Below are 22,173 nucleotides of genomic sequence, written 5' to 3'. Positions count from 1 at the left end.
CTGAAGTTCCTGTTTCACCGCTAAGTACTTATAAAGTATGAAAGCTTATATGTAATTATTAAATTCATGTAATCATTAAAAATTATGTTTGGCAATTATTAGATAAAAGAAACTGGCAAATAATTTCGGCCTATAACTAACAATAACAGATCTAGCAGTTCTGATTTTGTTCTGTTTATCTGTCAGATTACAATATATTTTATCCGAAAGTGGTGAAACAGGCCGTGAAAATAATAATTGACTTGAAGAGTTGCACAAACAAAATGGGATAACTATCAAAAGGGCTATACAATCCTATTAATTTAATCGTGGTATGATTCAGGTAAAGAAAAAAGAGTGGAAGATGAAAAAAAAAACTGTTCGTTTTGAATAACTCATCTATCTATTTATGTACAAACAACTCTGAACAAATATACAAAAAAATAACCGTAAACCGAACGTTAACAATTCCTACGCGGTAGAAATAAATTAACTAAGTATATACGAAACTTTACAACCACAGTACATTGCACTAAACTGAGCAGGTAGAAATTATTAAGATGCCCTAATCAGCCCCTATCAATTTACAATTCATCTAATTAGTTAATGACATAACAGCAAACTTATCAAAAAAAGTTATTCGTTTACGAAAATAACCCATATGGTGGCGGAAACTATAATTTAGAAACCATATAATAATGGGCTCGATTCTTTCAAGTCAATTTCATCAATTTTCTAGAACAGTTCAATCGATACATGTGATTGAACTTTAATAACGATTTTCTGTGAAAGCAGGAGCTGTATGATGAAAACTTTGAGAATCAAGACCCAGAGGTATATGTAGCTAGGTAAACATGCTTTGAGGCAAAAAATACTTAGAAAACCATCCCCACTAAGTTTTTTTTATAGAGTGTGCGACAAAAAAAAGACAGCTGTACAACATGTAATTATATAATTTTGTATCTTCTTGGGATCATCTCAATATTATAAAGCCTATTTCATTAGTAATCGTCCCATTGCTCATTCGTGCTCCGTTGCGACGACGCAGTAGGTTTTAGCCCCGTCGTGATTCGTTGTTGTTTGACACTGTCATGTAACAACTTCATACAATTTCTACGTTCTTCTGTATTGATCCGTCGACGGACGTAAACATGTCGGAGGACGTCGCAGCGCAACTGACCAATGGGAACACGCTCTAATTGGTAAGTTTTCTAAGTATGACACCCATTCACTAATCAGATTGAAACACAACGAACATTAAGCGACTTATAACAGGAATGATAACCAATGTCTATAAGTTTCCACTTGCCCATTTAATTGCGGCTAAAACTATGTATAAATAAAATATAATATTCTCACTGGTTCCACGTGCAGTCACCGGCAAAACGTATAACATAATATAAACTTCGGTACAGTCATAAAAGTAAATAATAATTATTATAATAATAACCACATGATCCTCCCTATACTATCTATTGTACAAACGGGCTATTTTACCTACGATTGGTATCTTATGCTAAGCTATACTTTATTGATTTTTATTAAGAAAATCATGGATTGTTCTCTAACAAGAATAAATATGGTATAGTGGTCTTTGGCAATATTAATTACATAAATAAGGTATAATGACTCTAATGTTGGCATTAGATTACTAACAACACAGAATTATGGTCGGTTCAGACTGAATTCGTAAACAGCACGTGCGTAAGAATTGTACGCACGCATACTTTTCGTAATGTATACGATAAACACGCATCCATGCTACATACGCATTAGGTCTGTACCCTTTACCATAGCCCCTGCGTTAATTAAAGGATCCAATCACCACAGGGTCCAAGTTATTTCCGGACAATTCTATAATATTATTAAACATTCTTAGTAACAAATGAATGAGGTGTTACGCAGTGCGGGCCCAACTTGTTGGAGTAAAGTGGTGACACTTTGGCACTGGTGGTAACAGACCAATTAGGCCTTCAACAATAAACAATTGTTATGAATTAAAATGAAAGTAACAGAAATTATATGTAGAATAAATTAAGTAGTGTACGGTTCCACTCTCGAGAAAAGTCCAATTTTCCACCCGTGTGACCATTTATTATATAATCCGTTCTTTCACTTCATTAGTACGTGCTATGAATTTTGTTCCTACTGGCATTTTGTCACTGGAGAAGACAAAGACAGCCTAGTTTTAATTATTTATGTCAACCTAGTTATTCAGAATTTAAAGCGGGAGTGAAACCGTAGATTTGACTAAGTTTTATGAACATTATATGAAGATACAAAAAAGCCATAGTTACAAGTAAATAAACTGCTAGAATTTATAAACTTGTACATTTAATTCAATTCTATTTTTTACATTCAAATCACTAGCTAGCCTGTACTATTTCAACTAAAGCTTTGACAAGAAGAAACAATAATCAACGAAACTCAATACTACAGTAGATGAATAGTAAAAAAATACTTAATACATTCGTGTTAATAAATCCAAACACACATTATACATTTGGAATTTCTCTGCCATTACAACATGAAATTAGTCTTCCGTGACTGTTGCCTGCCAACTCTATCCATCAATATCCAACTAAGTACTCCCTCACCTACCCTCAAATATAATTCTTGAGCTTTGCCGAAGACTAGAATAATTAAATTGTCATAAATAAGTTCACAATTTAAATTTTACTAACATTACAATCGAGAAGAAATAAAACTTGTAAATCAGTTTTTCCTAAAGGTTGTTGGTAGAGAATGCTTTTAGCATAAGTCCGCCCTTTATATTGGTAAATAAAGTTTGAATAAATAAATTTCAAATCATTTGGGGATAAAATATTCATTGACCATAATCAACAAAATCCGATGAAAAATATTAACTGGAGAAATAAAAATATAGAAATCTGAGCCACATCGAGACCATTGTAACGAATACAAGTCGATATTCGATGCTAATGTTATTACAGCTGGAACAATTGAGATTTGTTGTTGTTCGATCGGGGAATGTTGAATCGTTTATTCTTAACTTAATTACTAGCACCACTGCCTCTTTAATTTGGTCGCGTTTGTGTGCTGTTTAGTCGGAATCTTTACAGAAATATGCAAGGACAAAATATACAATCGACAGCATATCAACGTACCCTATATAATTCATTGCAAATTCGCCCCTATTAAATCAATGAGTGTAACTTGAAATGCGGTCGATTTCCCAAACCGCAAACTCTGTCTTGGCAATTATGCTACAAAATATAGACACACATTGAATACATCTCATGAAGAATAAGCGCACTATTTTATTGATTTTTAACTATTATACAGTCAAATAAAAGAGGACATAAGCTTAAAAAATAAATCACTAAATCAAAATTGTTCACAATATAGGTGGCAATTTTTGATAGCACATAACAGACAATATAAAAAGATGCTTTTAGACATCATACTGTCCTGAGCACGACTTGCAATTAATAGCATTATAAGCGGAACAAATCGACAGACTTTCGCATTTATAGTATTAGTGTGGATTAGATGAAGCAAATTTTAACTCTGTTTTTTAAATTCCACACAAGTTGAGCGCACAACTAAATGACACAAGTAAATAATTGCTACCACGAAAGAAACGTATAAATGAATCACACAATTTCATAGACTTTTTTCACTATGATAAAAATATCACAGTCAAAAAAGTCTCTGCAATTCAGACGCATAAAATTACCGTGAAATTAAGTTCCATATGCATTATTACAAGTCTTTTTAAAAAAAAAACAGTGTCTTTAAGCGCGTAAATTTCGTTGATTTATACTCAAATGGACTGTCCTTTAACCTTATCCTAATCCCTAACTGTGTTTGACACATTACAACACCATGCCTCATAGACACACTTGGAACCAACTATATATTTATTTACATAACATCACATTCATTAATCAAATTAATACAAACTCTTTGGACATTTATCTCTATGTATGTATCGATTTATGCTATCATAATAGATCGATATTAATCGATTACTAATTACGTTCCTAACTCGAAACAAACGTCCACTGGCCATAGTTTTCTTCAATTTATTAAATTTTTACTCCACGTATAAAATATAGTAAGTATAGCCTAGCTGTCAATGTATAACTTTACCTTTCAACACGCAAGAATGAGAGGTAGGGCATCAAATGAAAGGGACAGCAAAATCTACCACCAAGCTTCTTTCTTATAGTCGCAACTTCAAATTGAAAACGGATCGAAATGCCATCCAACTAAGCATTTTCTAGATGACAGATATTAAGAATCATATGTTTTATAGTTTAAATCTATTAAATACGTAGAATAAAATACTAATAATGTCCCTGACATCAGTCTCACTCAATTCCCGCGCGGTTTAAGCTAAATTGGCTAAAATGCTAGCATCCATTGCCGTAATGATAATGGCTAACGAATAACATATACCTTAACAGACGTCTATACAGTTTCTTTTCCAATAAATATAACACGTATGATTTGATATTTACAAGAAACAGTTTAAATGCTAACAATCATATATTGAGCGACAAAGCGCATAAAATCATACTCGATTCATTTAAAATGCAAAAAAAAAACAATCAACTTAGATTCCCCAAATCATGAAATCACTTAATTTTGAATGTAAATAAATGTATTATCAAAAAGCGGTCTGTGACATGAATTAGAGAATTATTTAAGCGAAGATAGAGATATTCCTGCTTAAGAATTTTTGTGTCGATTTTGCTTTTTGAAATTGCGGTAATTTCTTTAATATACATCAGCCACATCACAATTTATTTTGGTAACTGTATCTTTATAAAATGCCTTTTCTCGTTTTAATGCCCCCTTTTTGGTACCTATTTCAGAAAAAATATATACTCATAACTTAATATGCGTAACTACTTTAAACTTAATTCTGTTTAAACGGGCGTGAAATAAACTAAGTTATTTTAGCACACTCTGCCGTTAGATTACATCACTAGCGTTTCTAAAAACGTTGTGTTTTTTAAAGTGTTTTTAAAAACGTTGTATGTCACACTTGTGTATTTACTCGGCCTTGTTTTAGCACTCGACCTCGCCTCGCGCGATAATACGGCACGCTTGTATAACATTACACAGCATTATTGTAGCGCTCGCGCTCACCTCGCGCAACAAAACGGCTTGCTTGAATTACATTACTTAAACTTATTATAGCGCTCGGCCTCGGCTCACGCTTTAATACGGCATACTTGTATTATCATCTAAAACCTTTCAGTAATATTTTGACTGGCAAATTTCGAATAAATTAGCATAGGAATCGTCCATGACATCACAGCACAACTTTGATTCAATTAGTTGGGGGTCAGTGTCGCTAACTGAACACGGTGTCGTTGGGGACCTCCATCTCCATGGGCCCGCCCTGGGCCATGTCGGTCAGGATCACCCCTGACAACGCCTCGAGGGATTGTCGCACCTGGAAACCACAAATTCACATACAAAAACTAGTTTTTAAAAGTTTATGCGTTATTCCAGGTTATATTCTATCCGCGTACCAAATTTCATCGAAATCCGTCTAAACTCTAGAGTTTAGCCTAGCCTAGGCTAAGACTAGGAAATTACTTTCGTTTTTGAAAAATATGTAAAAAAACAGTAATGGTACGCCGACTCTGTTTAAATTAGTTTCTTCGGCATTTCTTCTCAAATGTGGTCGTTCCGAAATGACAGTGATTTGTAGCATTTATGATGATAATACTGTATATAAATACTATATAATTTAAAATTTGACGTGAAAAAGTGTTTGTGAAGGTCTAATCTATACATGTAACAAAATCGTAAGTGGGCTATGTACAGACATAGCATCAATATTTTTCTTTAATACCAGTAGTATGTACAGACATACTACTGGTATTAAAGAAAAATATTGATGGGAGTTCTTTATGGGACTAGTGCCAAAACATATTTTTTTTATTTTTGTTTGTCTATCTGTATTTTTGTTCACACATCACGCAAAAACTACTAGTGGAATTGGATTTTCACAGTTGTATAGATACCAGATTTGTAAGTTAGACTAACTTACAAATACGTATAAATTTCATCGCTTAGAACCCGGAATATTGACAATCATAAGTTATGAGCGGACGCAATAAAAATAAAACGCAGGCGAAGCCACGTGCAAAAGCTAGTTTCAAAATTTTTTGACGTTGAAGAATCTAAATCTCTTACTTTTATAGATAGATTGAAGATATATATTTACGACCAAGTTTGAAATTTTGAACAATGTTTTAATGCGTGTATTTATTTGTTTACTTAGATTTGTATTTGTTAAGACAACAAGTGACATTAAATTCACAAACCTTGGTGAGCAGCAGGAGGTTGGTGGTGAGGAAGGCGTGGAGCTCCGCAGCGGCGCGGCCGTGCAGCGTCGAGCGCCAGCGCACCATCTCCGAGTACAGCTGTTCGCCAGACAACTTGCTGACCTCGTCCTGGTGTTCGGACAAATGGTTACAATTTGGGACGACCGCTATTTATACGTTGAAAATCAAATGTTTGCGCAGAGTCGACTATAAGTTCATAGGATTTGAACCGGGGACCACAATAATACATACAAGATACGGATATAAGATCTGTGTCTGTACCTAGTGCCACTTTGCTACTTATATTTCACCATCGATTCGCACCGGTATTCTTCCTCATAGTCGTATTTCTGGCTGAGGGTCGCGGTCATTACGTGGAATGAACATAAAAAATGACTTTCTTAGCAATATTGAGTGGTTTCTTATTGCTTTTTGATACAAGTTACTAACAAACCAGAGCGCAGATTTCTTCACGATGTTTTCCTTTAAAATTATCGATGAATAAACTCTTGTGGCACGGATTTTGGGATTTAAGAACTTGGGACCTTTCGGTTCACATGCTTCGTCACCATTACACCACCGCATCTGTAAGGATGAGCGCCGTAGACGATGAGATACCTGCGGCTGCGTGAGCACTCTGTACAGACGGAACAGCATGAGCGTGGCCGAGCACGCCAGCAGCAGCGCGGCGGCGAGCAGCAGCAGCTGCCAGCGCGCCCGCGCGCGCCGCGGCCCGGAGCTGCCTGTCAGCAGGGCCGGCTGGATCACCGCCGCGCCTGCTGCAATTGATAATAATCGGTTAAGGCAAAGTTTCGAGGAGATTCCGTACGCCAAATAAGGTATTTTTCCTTAGTCTCTGCATGGTCTCTGCCCACAGGCAAAACAGGCATGATGATACATTGATATATTTATCCGCTCCAATGTTAAACATTCAATGTGGTGTGGCGAAGCGGGCTAGTGATGTGACGTAGCGATATGACGAAGGCGCAAACATGGAGGTACAAATGAAGGACAGAACGGTAACAACATAAAATATATTTTACCTACCTATTGTTTTATCAAAAGTCGTAGAGCAAACGATGTTGTTCATGTGTGTGTGAAGTAGAGAGGAAAAAATTAAAAAAGCGCACCATGGGCATCGACGCTCAAGGGCTGATGAAGAAACCGGGAAAACACTCAGACAAGAGAGAAAGAGAAACTTTGTTGTTCATAATGTCAGTTTTCTATTGCTTGCTTCTCTTTGGTCGCTAATATTTTAATTAATTATATTTGAAATTTAGTTACGAATAAAAAATCACAACACAATTCGTTATTCAAAAAACTAATAACTGAACTTCGCCAAAAATAAATCATACGTTATTAGAAAACGTTTTGTCAGTCGCTGTTTCAAACAAACCATGTCCAACAGTCGACTCACCGGCGGCAATGAGCGCTTCGGATTCCCTCTTGACCGGCGCGGCGGTGACGTCACGCTCGGCGCCGCCTGAACTGCTGTCGTCTTCGGGGGAGTACTCTGACGCGTCCAGTTCCACTTCCGAGACGCGGAGGTCCTGAAAACACATTCTTTATTCAATTGACTTACTGGGTAACGATAAACAGATATATATTTGATCTGATTTGACTAGTTGGAAAGTAACCAATATTAAATGAAATATTGTTTTTTAATTTGACTTCATCATAGTTCTATTCCTAATGGCTGATAGTCGTGGTCATTGCGTAGAAAGAAACAAACCGACACTATTAAGGGAATGGGTTGTCTTCTCCATTTCATACATAATTTGACAATCAACCAGAGTACAGATTTCCTCATGATGTTTACCTTCACCGAAAAGTACCTGTATTGTAAATTCGGTTGTTTTTTCCTCACCTGTGGTTTAGGCTGCGCAAGCTCGGGTCCTCTAGCCACTTTCCAGACATGCATCATCAGCTTATAGGTGGAATCCCTGGACAGCAGCGACCCGAACACATGCCGCTCGTCCCGGGTACACACGCCGACCGCATTCGGGATTATCCGGGCAACTTTCTCTTTCGTTATCCGCAGGACTGATGTGGTAGGGATCAGCAACTGAAACGAGAGATTTTTTAATTGAGACCGGTCTAATAAATGGACCACGACCCCATAACAGAAACGGACACAACACCGAACAGCAAAAAATAAAAGTGATCACAACGCTTCCTCACTCGCCTGGCTCAGCCCCGTATATAGTCACATAACATTTTGCTTCGAGCATTTTTGAAAAATTACAGAAAGAGAAGAAGCTTTAACAAGTAAAGATAAATGAGGTATTGCTAGAAATATATTTTGAAAAACATATAGACTTTTAAATATACATATTGATTTCACATATTTTAATAAAAGGTGTGTCGCACAGTTATACTAAAAGTAATGGTTCTAGAAACGCGAAGTCTTTTGAATGTCAAGCCATTAAGGAAATTAGTTTACATATAAACAGGAACTTGTAAAGCATCAATATAAAAAATTGTTAAAACTATGATGGGAAGTAAAACTAATGAAAGTTATATTTTTTTTACCGTCTTTTAATCCATTGCAATATAAATTTAATTCCATTTTGGGACTCCGATGGGAAATTCCATAATTACATAACTTTTACCCGAGCATATTTAAATTTATGATATACATATAGAAAAAAACACTTATTTTGGACTAGTTTGCGTTGAGATCTGTGTTCTGATTCTGATTGAGACCTGACCTGCCTCCATTCCTGACAATTGGTTCAGGGCCAATGCGCGACACTCATCGCTTACATGTGTGTAGGAACCGAATACAATCAACAGTTATTATTTGGGCACTAAAGGCAATTGCAACACTCATCCCATACTTTTAAACGAGCAATATTAACAAAAAAAAGTAATCAATTTTTCGAAAACCGATTAACGATTTTTCCATATTTTCAAGTAAAAAAATATAATGCTTACATGCATTATATTTTTTATGTGAAAATATGAAAATATGTGACCATATTTTCAAGAGATAATTTTGCATTCATAATATTAGAATTAACAAAACTGTTGTTTATGAGGTCAGCTTTCTGATCTTGCTGGGGATTTACAAGTAACCCTGTATTGTCGATATATATTTTTCACGACATGTTTGGACCACGAACATTTACATATAAAACTATGGCCCTGTCCGCACTGCAAAATTTCACCGCGCGGAATTTACTCGCGCGAATTATATTCGAACTGTAATTCCTCGCGAATTTAATACGAATACTCTAGTAAGATTCAATGTGTCACAGAATTTCGAGAAATAAATCGCGCGGTGAAAGATCGCACGCGGGCGGACACGACCTAATATAAAAATACGGATATATTTTTTCCGTAGATAGGCGATAAGTACCAACCAACTATGACAGACAACGGAACTCATCAAAAAGCCTTAGCAAATGAACAAAACGCTTTCCGGTCAACCGTCAAGGCGAGGCGAAATAATTAGTTCAATGGCCGTAATACCGCGGGCTATGTAGCTAGCAAATATTTAGGTCAAGGAAGATTACGGCCGATGGACATCGCACTTTAATGCGATGTTCGATTGTATTTTGTCACGTGTTAAACACGTGGCGTCAGTGCTGTGACTGTAGCAACATCGGTGTTGGACCAGTGATTTCGGTGGTCACAGGTTCGAATCTTACTCGTGTCTCAATTACTCGAGTATAAATTTATATGTGTGTTGCATATCTTTTATCCGGCGGAAAAGATATGCAGTATCCACACTAAATCGTCACACGTCGCGCGAGTAGCAGATATTGTACCAGTTGTATGTATAGGCGGAGTCTTGTAATTAGCATATGCATAAATGTCTCCTGTGGTATTTTGAAGTTATCGCTATGAATTTAAAGAAATTGACACAAAATGAAGCTAGACGGGGCCAACCCGCTCGGTTGGCCTAGTCTTAACACTGAAGATGAGTGAGTAGTGGGGCGACGATTTTCCATTTAAATTCAAGGCAATAGAATTGAGTTTCCTTGCAAAACTTATCATACAGCCTGAGATTTTCTTAAATGTCCTAAAACCACCTAGACTACTTATACCACCTAGACTAGTATTGATACTGATACTTTGAACTTGACACCGAAAAATATTGAATATCAACTTTGTGCCATAAAAGAATCACCCACGCAAAACGTGACGAAAACCATAATGCGTTGCATATTGACCTTTATCAACGTGGCATATAGTTGCAATTAAAATTGAAGCAAAATATGGAACACTGAATTTACTTCACTCGATTTATTTTCGAGTAATATTACTCTGAGAATGTACATGTATAAACTGACTAACACTATTATTTAAACTAGCTTTATTTCGCGACTTCGCGAGCGTGAATTCAATAAAGAATCGCCGTAAAATTTTAGTCATTATTATAACGGTAATGCAGGACTGGTAAAAAATATTTGATTTAAATTCATATTACAAATTCAATTGTTAAACAATATTTTAAAATCGTCACAGCCGGCGTGGTCTATGCGTTATCTGGCTCACCTTGGTCACATATCCGAAGACGTTGGAGTAGAAGGCGAAGTAGTTCTTAGTGATGTACAGGTGACCTTGTAAGAGCAAGTCCCCGACCAGGGCGCAGGAATAATCTGGAGAAGAAAACAATCGAATGAAAATTAATATTAATAAGAACCTAGAAAGTCCCTAGATCTCCTATGTAGCATTGTGTAGGCCCATGAGACATTTATTGGTCATCTGGCCTCCCTCGGAAAAAAGGCAATCAATTATCAAGTTATTTTTTCGCAGGTTATATAAATTTGTATGCGAATACCGTTTATAATAATATTCAACTCGTAAAGTCTATATGTATAATGATAGGATGAATCCTTCAGATTTTACAATGTTACATAAATACATAATACCTACTTACATAATTTTATAACGAAAGAAGGTCAACGAACAGAGGTAGGGGTCGAACCGTTAAAGCTAAGTAGCTATACCTATATAGAATAGGAAGGTTATAGCAAACAGCCGTCTCTAAAATAGATGCACGGTAAATCTTTCAACATATACAGTGTCACGTCGTTACCCCTTGCGGTTATCCATAAGTAAAGTTAAATCTTAGAATATATCTGTCGATAGCATTGTGTCATACATATGTTAAGATGGTAAAAACGTTTAATATTTTTTGTGATTTTATGTTTTGAGGAAAACCACATGCCGACATGACCCCATTACAAAGTAAATGATGAAGATATAAAATTGAACATATACTAATAATGTATGTTTGTACTTATAGAGTTCCAAGAAAATCTACTTTAAGTTTTACTGAAGGCGAATAGACGTGACATATGTATTGAATATATTGAATGTGAACAAAGAATTTTATTACATAATGAAAGATAATTATCTGATAGGTACCTATCAAATTTTTCTTAGAAAAATATTAAAATGGGTTTGAAAGGTTGCAGCGATAAAAAAAATTACTACTCGACGAATTGTGATAAAATTTAGCACAGAGATAGACTAGATTTTTAAGAGCCACATAGGTCAACTTTCATCACGAAAAAAGAGCAGAAGTCGCGTGCGGCTAATCTGTATCACTTCATGTAACGCCGAAACATCCGAAATATTAAATTACGTGGGCGTTTAACATCGGTACATTATTTATCTGAGTAAGTCTGAATGTTTCTCTTTTTGTAATATTCTTTTGTACCCAATAAACATTTTTTCTTTCTTTCTAATAATGAAAGGAAAACTAACAATTGAGCACTCGTTCCTCGGGGCCGACCTGCGGGAAGTGCCTCTGAAACTTCTTCTGGCGGGACTTGCTGGGGGGCTTGCCCTCCGCCTCCCCCTCTGCGGTGAGGGCCGGCGCTCGCACCGACGGCGCTGACCCCGACAGAGGCTTCAGGACTTGTCTGGAACATACAAACACATATTAAATTACACGTACATTTTTAAATACACACATCCGATTATCTCGCGCCAAAGGAGATGAAAAATATAGAAAAGCGGACCCTGGGCTCCGACGCTCAAAGGCGGAAGAAGAAACCGTGAAAACACTAAGATGAGAGAGAGAGAGAGAGAGAGAGAGAGTGACGGGCATTTCTTAAGAAGTAAAAAATCACAACCGAATCTTTAAAATAAGGTTTATAAATGTTTAATGCTGACTCCAGGGCTATGTCACCGCTCTTTGATTATACCTATGCCGCGAATCACTCGGAGATAGTGGATATAAACCTAGGATCAACAACAACGGTAATGCTTTTCATAACAAAACGGTCATTACTTTATTGTGGTTGTAATGACCCAGTGTTTATAGTGCAAGTGGAATAATGACACAAGTGATCGATATCGATAGTTGTCAAACACCAGTTAATATGGCGGATGAACGTCATTTTGTGATTTGTGTGGTTTGTAATCACGCGATATCTCCTTAGATGTCGAACGTAACACTGTCGAACTGGATTGGATTGGAAATGGTAAAAAAAATGGTTTCTTCTGTATTTTAAGTTTATGGCTTAATACTTTTTTTACACTACTAACAATACAGGCGATAGGCCACCTATGCCTGCAACACCAGTGGTGTCACACGCGCGTTGCCGACTTTGAAGCCTAGGGTATTTTGCCACAGCGCCATTTAATTACATTGTCTCTCTCACCCTTCAAACTGGAACATAACAATTCTAGTACTGCTGTTTGATGGCAGAAATGGATATGATATAAATGTTTAGGCCATGGGCTCCAACGCTCAATGGCTGAGGAAAAAAACCATCAAAACGTTCAGATGAGAGATTTAGACAACAGTTTTAAAAACAATACAATCAGTAATTACTGAAGTGTTCATTTTAAAATTTGATATGAATAAATAACGAAGGATGTGATCATAACATGTGTCATGTGTAGGTACAAGTAAAATAAATAATAAATGTATCATAAGGGCATATAAGATATGGAAATGACAGGTGCCAAGCCAAGGGCAATAACAATACCTAACAAAAATGCGACAATAACAACGTATGTATACAAAACAAATAAAATATATTCATCGAAAGGTATTCATTAATTTGTTAGTAATTTGTGGAAAAAGGAGAGTACTTGGGCGCAGCTAGTCTATACATGTAATTAAGTTGAGAAATGTAATTAAGACCTTCATCCCTTTCACCTTTTAGATACTCACAAAATTCGCCTACGAACCATCTTAGTCACTTAGATACACAAAATTTCATATTATATAGTCACATAAAATGAGCATACTTCCTTGGAAAGAACACTCCCATCTTGCCACAACCTGATTCCGAGTCCTCAAAACCAAAGACTGACCGAAAACCTTGTTTGTTCCAGGTTATATGCATTCATACAACATTGAGATCCTGGGCAAAAACACGGCCGCACAGTCATCCAGAAATATGCCTTATTACGACTGCAGAAAGAGATGGGGCGGTCTTTGTTCCCAATACATAAAACATTGCATGGGCATGACGCTCGTTCGACGCAAGTTAAATATTGAATTTTAATATGACACGGATTAAATTGACTGTTATGTCGTTTGTCATTCAGGGATGCGGAAAGTTTTGGAAATTTAAGCCGTACTATTAGCAAGGCAAGTCGTTTGAAGGTGTCAGAGAACCTCCACGCGCCAGACCTGAATCTCAACTAAAGCATATAATCCTTCTTTTATAATTAAATTACAATCTTCCAAAAAAAAACCCCAAACTTCGCCTGTAATTACAGATTGTGACGCGAAGGGACAGCGCAAAACATAAACCTTACAATTTTTAAGATTCACCTGTGATTTTACAACCGTCCATATTCCTGACGTCAACTTTGGATATGTTATTGTCATCTATCAACTGCCATATGCCCTTAATCGCATCATATGACGTCTATGGAAGGATATATGGGATGGTCCTATTTTAGGACGGAACCACATATCACGCTACTAGAAAAATAACCACATGTACACTACTCTTGTCACTGACTTTATGAAGTGAATACTTGACCATAATAGAAAGGTTGCAGATTCCATATATGTCCATGTGAGGCAAATTTAGTTTTTATAAAATATTTAATTATTGATCAAATCCATTGCCATTCCACATTCCTGAGCTGACGTCAATACGATAAACGGTTCAAAAGTTACCTAAATCGAATTATCATACGACGATTATGTAAACAGACCCCAATTAATTCATACTTAACATTTAATTCAATGTGTTTCAAATAGAAACGAATGCATAAACTTTTTACTGAGTGTCAGATTTTATTCGATTAATCCTAGTATCCTAACTAACATTATAAATGCGAAAGTAAGTTTGTTTGTTACCTCTTCACGCTTTATCTGCTCAACCGTACATCTTGAAATTTTACATAGGGTACCTTTCACCCAGGAAAAATAAACGTTCCCGTGAGAAATTAACACGGGCGAAGCCGCGGGAAAAATGTAGTTCTGTATACTTTATTTCGTTGGTTTGATTACATTAATATGCATACATAAATAATACTTAAATGTCACAGTCTTTCCGTCTTTTAACTGTTGAACCGACTTTATATTCCTAAAAGAGTTCAAACATAGACAATTTTTTTTTCATATTAAATCCACTCCCGGAGACATGGGGCTTGAAAGTTTGTATGACAAACGTTTCCAATACATTTTAGCTTAAGCGGAGCCGTGGAAAAGATCTAGTTTATAATAAAATGTCGTATACAAAGAAGGAATCAATTTGTTCAAATCCAAATGAAGTAGACCTTATCAAACATTATAACTGTTCTGATAAATGATTACCTAGCTATTTCACAACATTCATATAATACGAATGATATCATAGAATGATATTAGGTTTAGCCTCGTGTAGCCAACCAAGACCAGATGCAACTAGGTGCAGATCTAGATCTAGACGAAATTATAAAGACTTAATCTAGGTTTAGCCGAACGTAGGCAGGCTACACCCAGGTGTAACCGAAACATATACAAAATGGTGTTAAAAGAAAAAGCTAAGCTTACATATTTTACCGAAAATGGGCGTGCAAAAATCATAGAAAATTCGTGCACCATTCATATTTAATGATTTAAACATATATCATTATTTAAAAAATAATATTTTCTATATCTCTGGTAAAGCGTAATGGCACGAATATGAAATTAATGTAAAAAATAACATGTACGACAAAAATAACACCATTATGTGCACAAAACAATAACACAATGTATATTGACTAATATACCTCTATAACGTACTTCGAATTTACACTTTATTTTTATCGTGATTCATCGGTGATAATAAATATCTATTTATCAGTCACTATGTCATGATTGTCATCGGTTTTATTAATTATTTTATCTACATATTTAATAATGTTATCCTAATTCAAAATGTATGAAATTGCAACTAATATTTCGAACATGGGTTTGTTTATTTGATACCTTTGTCAAACAATCTTCTTGAAAAGCAAGTACGTAATAATATCGTAAGAAATACGGATACGGATATTTCATCCCGGAAAAAACACTATTCCTGTGGGAAATTCGTGGAGAAACCAACCAAAAGCTAGTACATTCATTGCCATACTAATATAAAAAAATTGTGTTTCTCATAATAGAGCATTGTTTTGAGGTGATTTTTGGGGTGAAATTAAAAGTGCAATAGTTTTTGCCGCAGGCGGAGTCGCTGGCAATAGCTAGTTATACATATAACTATGAAAGCATAGTGTTTTTATGGTTCGTGAAATACAGGGCAGTGGGTCTGGCTCGTGAAGCTGAGCAACTTTCCAATGAAAGCTGATCTGATCACTAATTTAAATGAGAAAACAAATTATTTTTTGTTTCGATATTTTCCTATTCTCTCGCAATAAGTTCATTAAAGGATGGTGCGATATACAGCACTGGAGTGAGCGTTGTGGAAGAAATAGAGAGGTAAGTTTTTGCCCAACACAGGGACATAAACGGCAAATATTTTTTTTCTTCATTATTATAGTCAGAAAGAAACCATTGAAGAAAATAATCACAATACCATAAATATATACTAATAATAATGTCGTATAAATAATACTGATTTAACATTATTGGTAGAACACGAGTACCAAAACATGATAGAGTACTAAGCATTGTTGCGGTAAGTTAACCTGTACTACTATACCATCTAAACTACTCGTGTACTGTCCACCAAGCTTTAGTCCGAGACAAAGAAAATTAAAGACAACGAGCTAGCGTAGCCACGTGAGATAGAACAAAACACTATTTCCCGATCTATCTCATACAAAGCGACAAGATAAGCGTTTACAAACCAGGCTCACGTTGAGAGACAAAATATATTAACGCTCTGTTGCGTTTCTTCTCGTGTGTATCTTTAATACCCGTTTCTCTTTCGTATATGAGCCTAACGCAACACGCGTTTTCTTTGTATACGGAAAAGTCTGACACCTCGCTCGAAGAGAGAGAGAGAAAGACTATAAAGTGCTTGCCATCTTACCCATCACTTGTAGTCCCATTTTCGCCACTCGACTCGTCAGAATACTCGAAAGATGCATTGTCCACCATCGTTATCAACTTGATATCACATTTTTCACGTCCACGTTAGTTTATATTCTAATTTCTATGCAAACCGTCCTGTTTTTATGTAAAGAAATGTAAAATGCGTTGCTTATACTGCTTATATTTATTTTATTGTAACGTATTAGACCCGATAGAGATCTATGGAAGCAGAAAGGGTAGGCCTTTGCCCATCAATGACACTCAAACAGGCTAAAAAAACGTATTAGAATTAGAAATAAATAATATAATATTAGGTATAATGTTATTTTTTAATTTTTTAATGAAAAAAATTTAAATTTGGGATTTAATTTTTATTACAACAACAAAATATAATAAAAAAACATGATAGTAATTAATAATGTTAAAATGAGTAATGAGTTTCTTTCGGCGTTCCCGTACAGGAATGGTCGTTTAGAAATGCTAATATTTTGTAGTTCTGAGAATCATAATAAGTTTATTTTTAATCAAACCTGCTCTTTCTGTTTTCTAAACTTTAAACAAACTCTTCTGTTTTATTCAATTAAAGAAATTGTTTAGATACTTCATATAAAAAAAATGTTACATATTTCTAACCGCGTACGCAACAAAACAAAAATTTAAAATTTGACGTAAAAAGTGCCAATGTTATTTTTGTAAGCGATAGTTCAGTTCAGTTTCAGTCATTTCTTAATCAACTTCAACACAAAAACATGTAACTAATAACGATGAACTTTATAGAAAGGTTATCTTCATTGAAACTTTTCAAATATCATTTATCAATCATTGATGACCCTAGCCTAGGGTTGAAATCACTTCTACTTATAAGGTTTTAACTACAAATATTATTATTCTTTATTTAGAGCCATTAGCGTTCCACTGCTAGGCAAAGGTTTATGTAATAAAACTGATTTAACGTTAATGCATGTTTTAAAAATATATTATTTTTAATCAAAGTTTATCGACTGGATTAGTTTATGTTGAAATTAAAACATAAACCGATAAAAATATAAAATATGTAGAGCAACATTATAGGGCACGACAAATGTTTGTGGTCCCAGTTTGTCAAGATAAGATATCACGATTCTATCAATCATCTTTAAAGTGCTAATCTACTCGAATCAAAGGCAACCAAACAACTTTTAGTTTTGTCGCGTTAGTCAAGGACGCCACACTAGGTCAATAGACACTAGCAAGCCAACAGTTTACACACAAAATAACCTAGTATTGTACTATCTGTGATATCACTCAACCAGCATATTCACTGCCACATGTTGTATACATAATTGCAGTACAAAGCTAGCAAAACACAGTATTCAGCACAGATCACGAACACCGTCGTGATTTTCCACATTTCTCTCCACAAAACAGCAACTATGTTTAACACATGTTCCGTTTCTAAACTTATGCGAGCAAATACACTGTTATCTGTCCATTTTAAAAGGGAATTTAAATTATTTATAAAAAAAACGAGTAGTTAAAACGGCTGTATAAACAGTTTTACGCCTAAAATAGAATAAATTGGCCGAACGAGACAGTGTTCTGACCACGGCACGGGCTCAAGAATCACTGTGCGCGAACATAATAATGTGTACAAACCCGTAACCGAGATATATCGATCGTATATCGGCTGCGGAACAATTTATCGCAAAGATAAGATAGAGAGAGGTCGAAACCATCCAAACGATAATGTGATTACATGCTTTCAGTAGATTTACCAAACGAAACATTAGAGGAATTTAAATGATTTTCGTGATAAATGAAAAAAATAAATACCGCATATAATTCGATTTGACACTAATGTCAAAAATGCGGGAGAGGGGGCGGCGCTTAGATTTCGCGATTAGCAAAAGATCCGCGTCACCTGATACATTCACTACATAAGATGTCGCGCAACGGTACTGTGTGATAGACGAGCGATTACTGGTGGCGTGCACAATGTTTGGAACGAAGTAAAGTCCGTCCGTTTATAAACACGAGCTACGGTCAGACAGAATGAAGGAAAACATAGAAACTTAACCATTGTAGAACCATCATGAGGAACGGAACTAAATTATTTTTACTTTTATAGCTTTAAAACGAATTTAACTGTTAAAGTTAATGTTATTGATTGACGGCGCATTTCGTGTTCAACGCTAGAAATGTAGACAATAATTTGATCAATTATAGACAATAAATTGTATCAAGGGTACAAGGGTAAAATTAACAGAAAAAGAACTATCACCCTCCAATTCCTCCATAGACAAGAACTGTCGATTCGAAAAGCTCATCTTTAGTCCCCTAAACTACTTCAGAAACTTAATCTAGCTTATGGGATGTGTGTTTCATTAGACGCAGTCTAAAGTGAATAGACAAGTTCGTATTGTTTATTTTGCTTTAAACACTTAGTGTCTTCTTAATAGTAAGGCGAATGGAATTTTGGAATTAAGAGAAGAATCGAACTATTATGAAATATTTCATTGGAGTTGAAATTGAAATGAAAAATAAGAAGGCCTAAGAAGATGGATATATGTAGACTTTCATCTATATATGTATATGTTATAGAATATAGTATCGCTGAGTTGGTATCCCATAACACAAGTTTCGAACTTGCTTTGGGGCTAACTCAATGTGTCATTTGTCCTTATACCTTTACCTATATAATGCATTCGGCAGAATATGGTCATGAAGCTAACAAACCGTTAAGTAAAAGCGAAAGAAATTACTAATATACTTTACCGACTGATATACAGTATATAGTGGAATGACAATAAACAGGTGATAATGAAACAAGAATTCAAAATTTTAATTTATTTCCATCGAATTTATGAGTTAGCAACTGTTGGAAAATTTCCTAGCCCGTGCGACATGGTTTTAGAAAATGACATTTTAGGAAGCTGTCTTTCTCAGCTTGAATAATAGTTCGATGTGGTTCAATTAAAAACACTCTTTCTTCCCCATGGCCTCATCATGGCCTTTACAGAATAATGCCTTTACATCGAATTAGATCAAATATAGGTATTATTATTACAGGCTTACATGTAAAAAAGCTGTTATTCTAGATTTATAGGCAAAGATAAAAATATAGGTCCTATTATTTAACATTCTAAGACTTTATTATGCAGCAAAAGTTCACAATCTGTGATAATATTTATCAGTCTATATAGAGGAATTATATTTATTTCTTGAAGTTAATTCTATTATACACATTCACAGAGTTGTATATTATGATTTGAAACAATCGCCATTTATATAATTATAACAGATATTGTGTAATCTGCTATCTGCGTCTGAAAGAATGCGCAAACTAAATCTTATTATCTACATTATGGCAGCAAGTTATTAACGCGAACAAAGAAGTCTTGTGTTAATTAAAATGTTAATTTCATCATTAAAACAATCTACTTGACAAAAAATGTTTAATGTGGATTTCATTCACCTTTTTTGTTGGAAATGATCTCAGCAACAGTGGATGAAATGGATCAGTTTCTGGGATCGGGACCCGAAACCCGTAACCACTAGTTTGAGGTTCCAAATCATTGAGCTTATCCTGCTTATGGCCCATTGGTTACTAAGATATATTTTACTTTAAAATTACGCTTCACAGTAACTCCTTGCTGTTTGCGATACCCTACCCATCCATTTGACGAATTGGTTATCAGATACTATTGTCCAAATATTCGATACATTTCCTGCTCGACGTTATCTAGAACGAAGGACGTGTTATAATATATGTGACTACTTATAAATATTTCGATCTAGTACCCATTGGTTCTTTATAATTTGGAACCTAGAAGGGCAGGTTATTCGGCCTCTCATAAAAAACAGGACCTTTGGTTCGAAGGTCATATGTCCATAGAATTTTTCTTTTACAGCAAACTAAACATTACGTTTACCATATTGAAAATTTTCGTTCATCAACTCAAATTTTGTATAAATTTAAAATATGAGATATTACTACGTCAATTGTTTCGTAATTTTAATTTAAATGTATTTCTGAAATCATTTTAAATATAGTGCAAAAATATTAGGAATTCTAACTTAACAGAGCGAATGACAGTCAACAGGCCCACGTATCCTTTCTCATAGCACATATACTCAGTCTCCAAGAGTGCATATTATTTCTCATAAGATATTAGTCTTAAAGTACTAATATTTTAAAATGAAATAATAGTAAACCTACATACATGTACGAGATCAGGTTCCCAATCCTCCAGAGAGATTGTTGCCCATCATTACGACTGATCACCTCAGTCTTATGATCAGAAGATGTGGTGGCATTATCCATATTCAGCATTAACATAACACACCCTATTCAAAATCACATTTTCATATAAAAAGCCACACTAACTTATAACATGTGTTGTCCAAACCGCGACGCAAAAAGCACTGATAAAATTAATGAAAGATTAACATCGCTTTCGATAAATCGATAAATAAACAGAAGATGGTGTTGTAAATACTACTATTGCTATCTGTTATAATCGATCACTGATAGATACCGCACAGCTGAAACTGGGTGTAGAAAGTTGAAATTAAGTGAGAACACGACAATGGGAAAAACAAATAAAAAGTACCTACGCATCGGCAAATACTGTTTTATGCATTTTTCAGTGATTTAGGAAAATTCGAGAGATTTGTAAAATTTGAGAGTTCTGGGAAATTTTGAGACTCTAAAAAAATTTAAACGTTTCCGGACGCAACTACCCGTTTTAATTAGCAAGGGATAGGGGAATAAAATCGAGCACAGTGAAAACCGTGAACAATTAGTATTTAACGGTCTAGTTTAAAAGCTTATTCCAGCTAGTTCGCTATAGATTGATTTTAAACAAGCGTACCGGCCTTTGATGTTTCAAACACACACCATCTAAATGACGCTTTTGATGTTTGAGAATGTTACCTGTATATTAAAATGTCATGCTTTTTAGACAAACTGTCGAAATTTTTCAGTGGATTTTCTATGTAGTGTAGAATATAGGTTTATAACATAATCAACAGATAAGTTTTTACGAAAATTAAAGATTTCGCTTATTACTATTAAAAATACAGGATAAGATCGTGTGTCCGGTGATTTGTGATCTTCAAGTGTCTGAATTATACTTCTATTTCGACGAATAAGAATTGTAATTATGAAGTCATGGGAATCGAGTGTGTCATGCTCACTCAAATGCTCAATCTGGTAGTGGCGTCGTGGGCCGGGGTCGTGAGGTTCCCACTATTATGGTTGAGCTACGCGATGGCTGTCCCATGCGTCAACTCGTGAACGGGTGCTGCCAGAGGGAACTGGTCATCTCATTTTCATGTAAGTTAATTGTGTTTCACATCGATATATATATATATATATATATATATATATATATATATATATATATATATATATATATATATATATATATATATATATATATATATAATAATCAGCACTCGGACCACAAT

At 35.2% G+C, this 22,173-nt stretch overlaps 1 protein-coding gene across 4 annotated transcripts in view; it reads right to left on the bottom strand.

The window, feature by feature from the left end:
• Positions 1-363: 363 nt before the first annotated feature.
• LOC128676059 (uncharacterized) overlaps positions 364-22,173 on the bottom strand; it is a 46,340-nt gene continuing 24,530 nt past the window's right edge. For 3 of the 4 annotated variants that reach the window (XM_053755994.2, XM_053755997.1, XM_053755996.2), the window contains 7 exons: positions 12,012-12,169; positions 10,794-10,897; positions 8,158-8,355; positions 7,708-7,840; positions 6,909-7,069; positions 6,291-6,419; positions 364-5,410 (listed from right to left, as the gene is read on the bottom strand). In XM_053755994.2, the coding sequence (XP_053611969.1) occupies positions 5,309-5,410; positions 6,291-6,419; positions 6,909-7,069; positions 7,708-7,840; positions 8,158-8,355; positions 10,794-10,897; positions 12,012-12,169 (985 nt within the window). In that variant the 3' untranslated portion in view covers positions 364-5,308. The remainder of the gene's footprint in view (positions 5,411-6,290; positions 6,420-6,908; positions 7,070-7,707; positions 7,841-8,157; positions 8,356-10,793; positions 10,898-12,011; positions 12,170-22,173) is intronic. The other variant, XM_053755995.2, reaches the window with a different exon arrangement.

This window comes from Plodia interpunctella, chromosome 15 (genome assembly GCF_027563975.2).
Source record: "Plodia interpunctella isolate USDA-ARS_2022_Savannah chromosome 15, ilPloInte3.2, whole genome shotgun sequence".
NCBI lineage: Eukaryota > Metazoa > Arthropoda > Insecta > Lepidoptera > Pyralidae > Plodia > Plodia interpunctella.
This window is presented reverse-complemented; position numbering and strand designations above follow the sequence as displayed.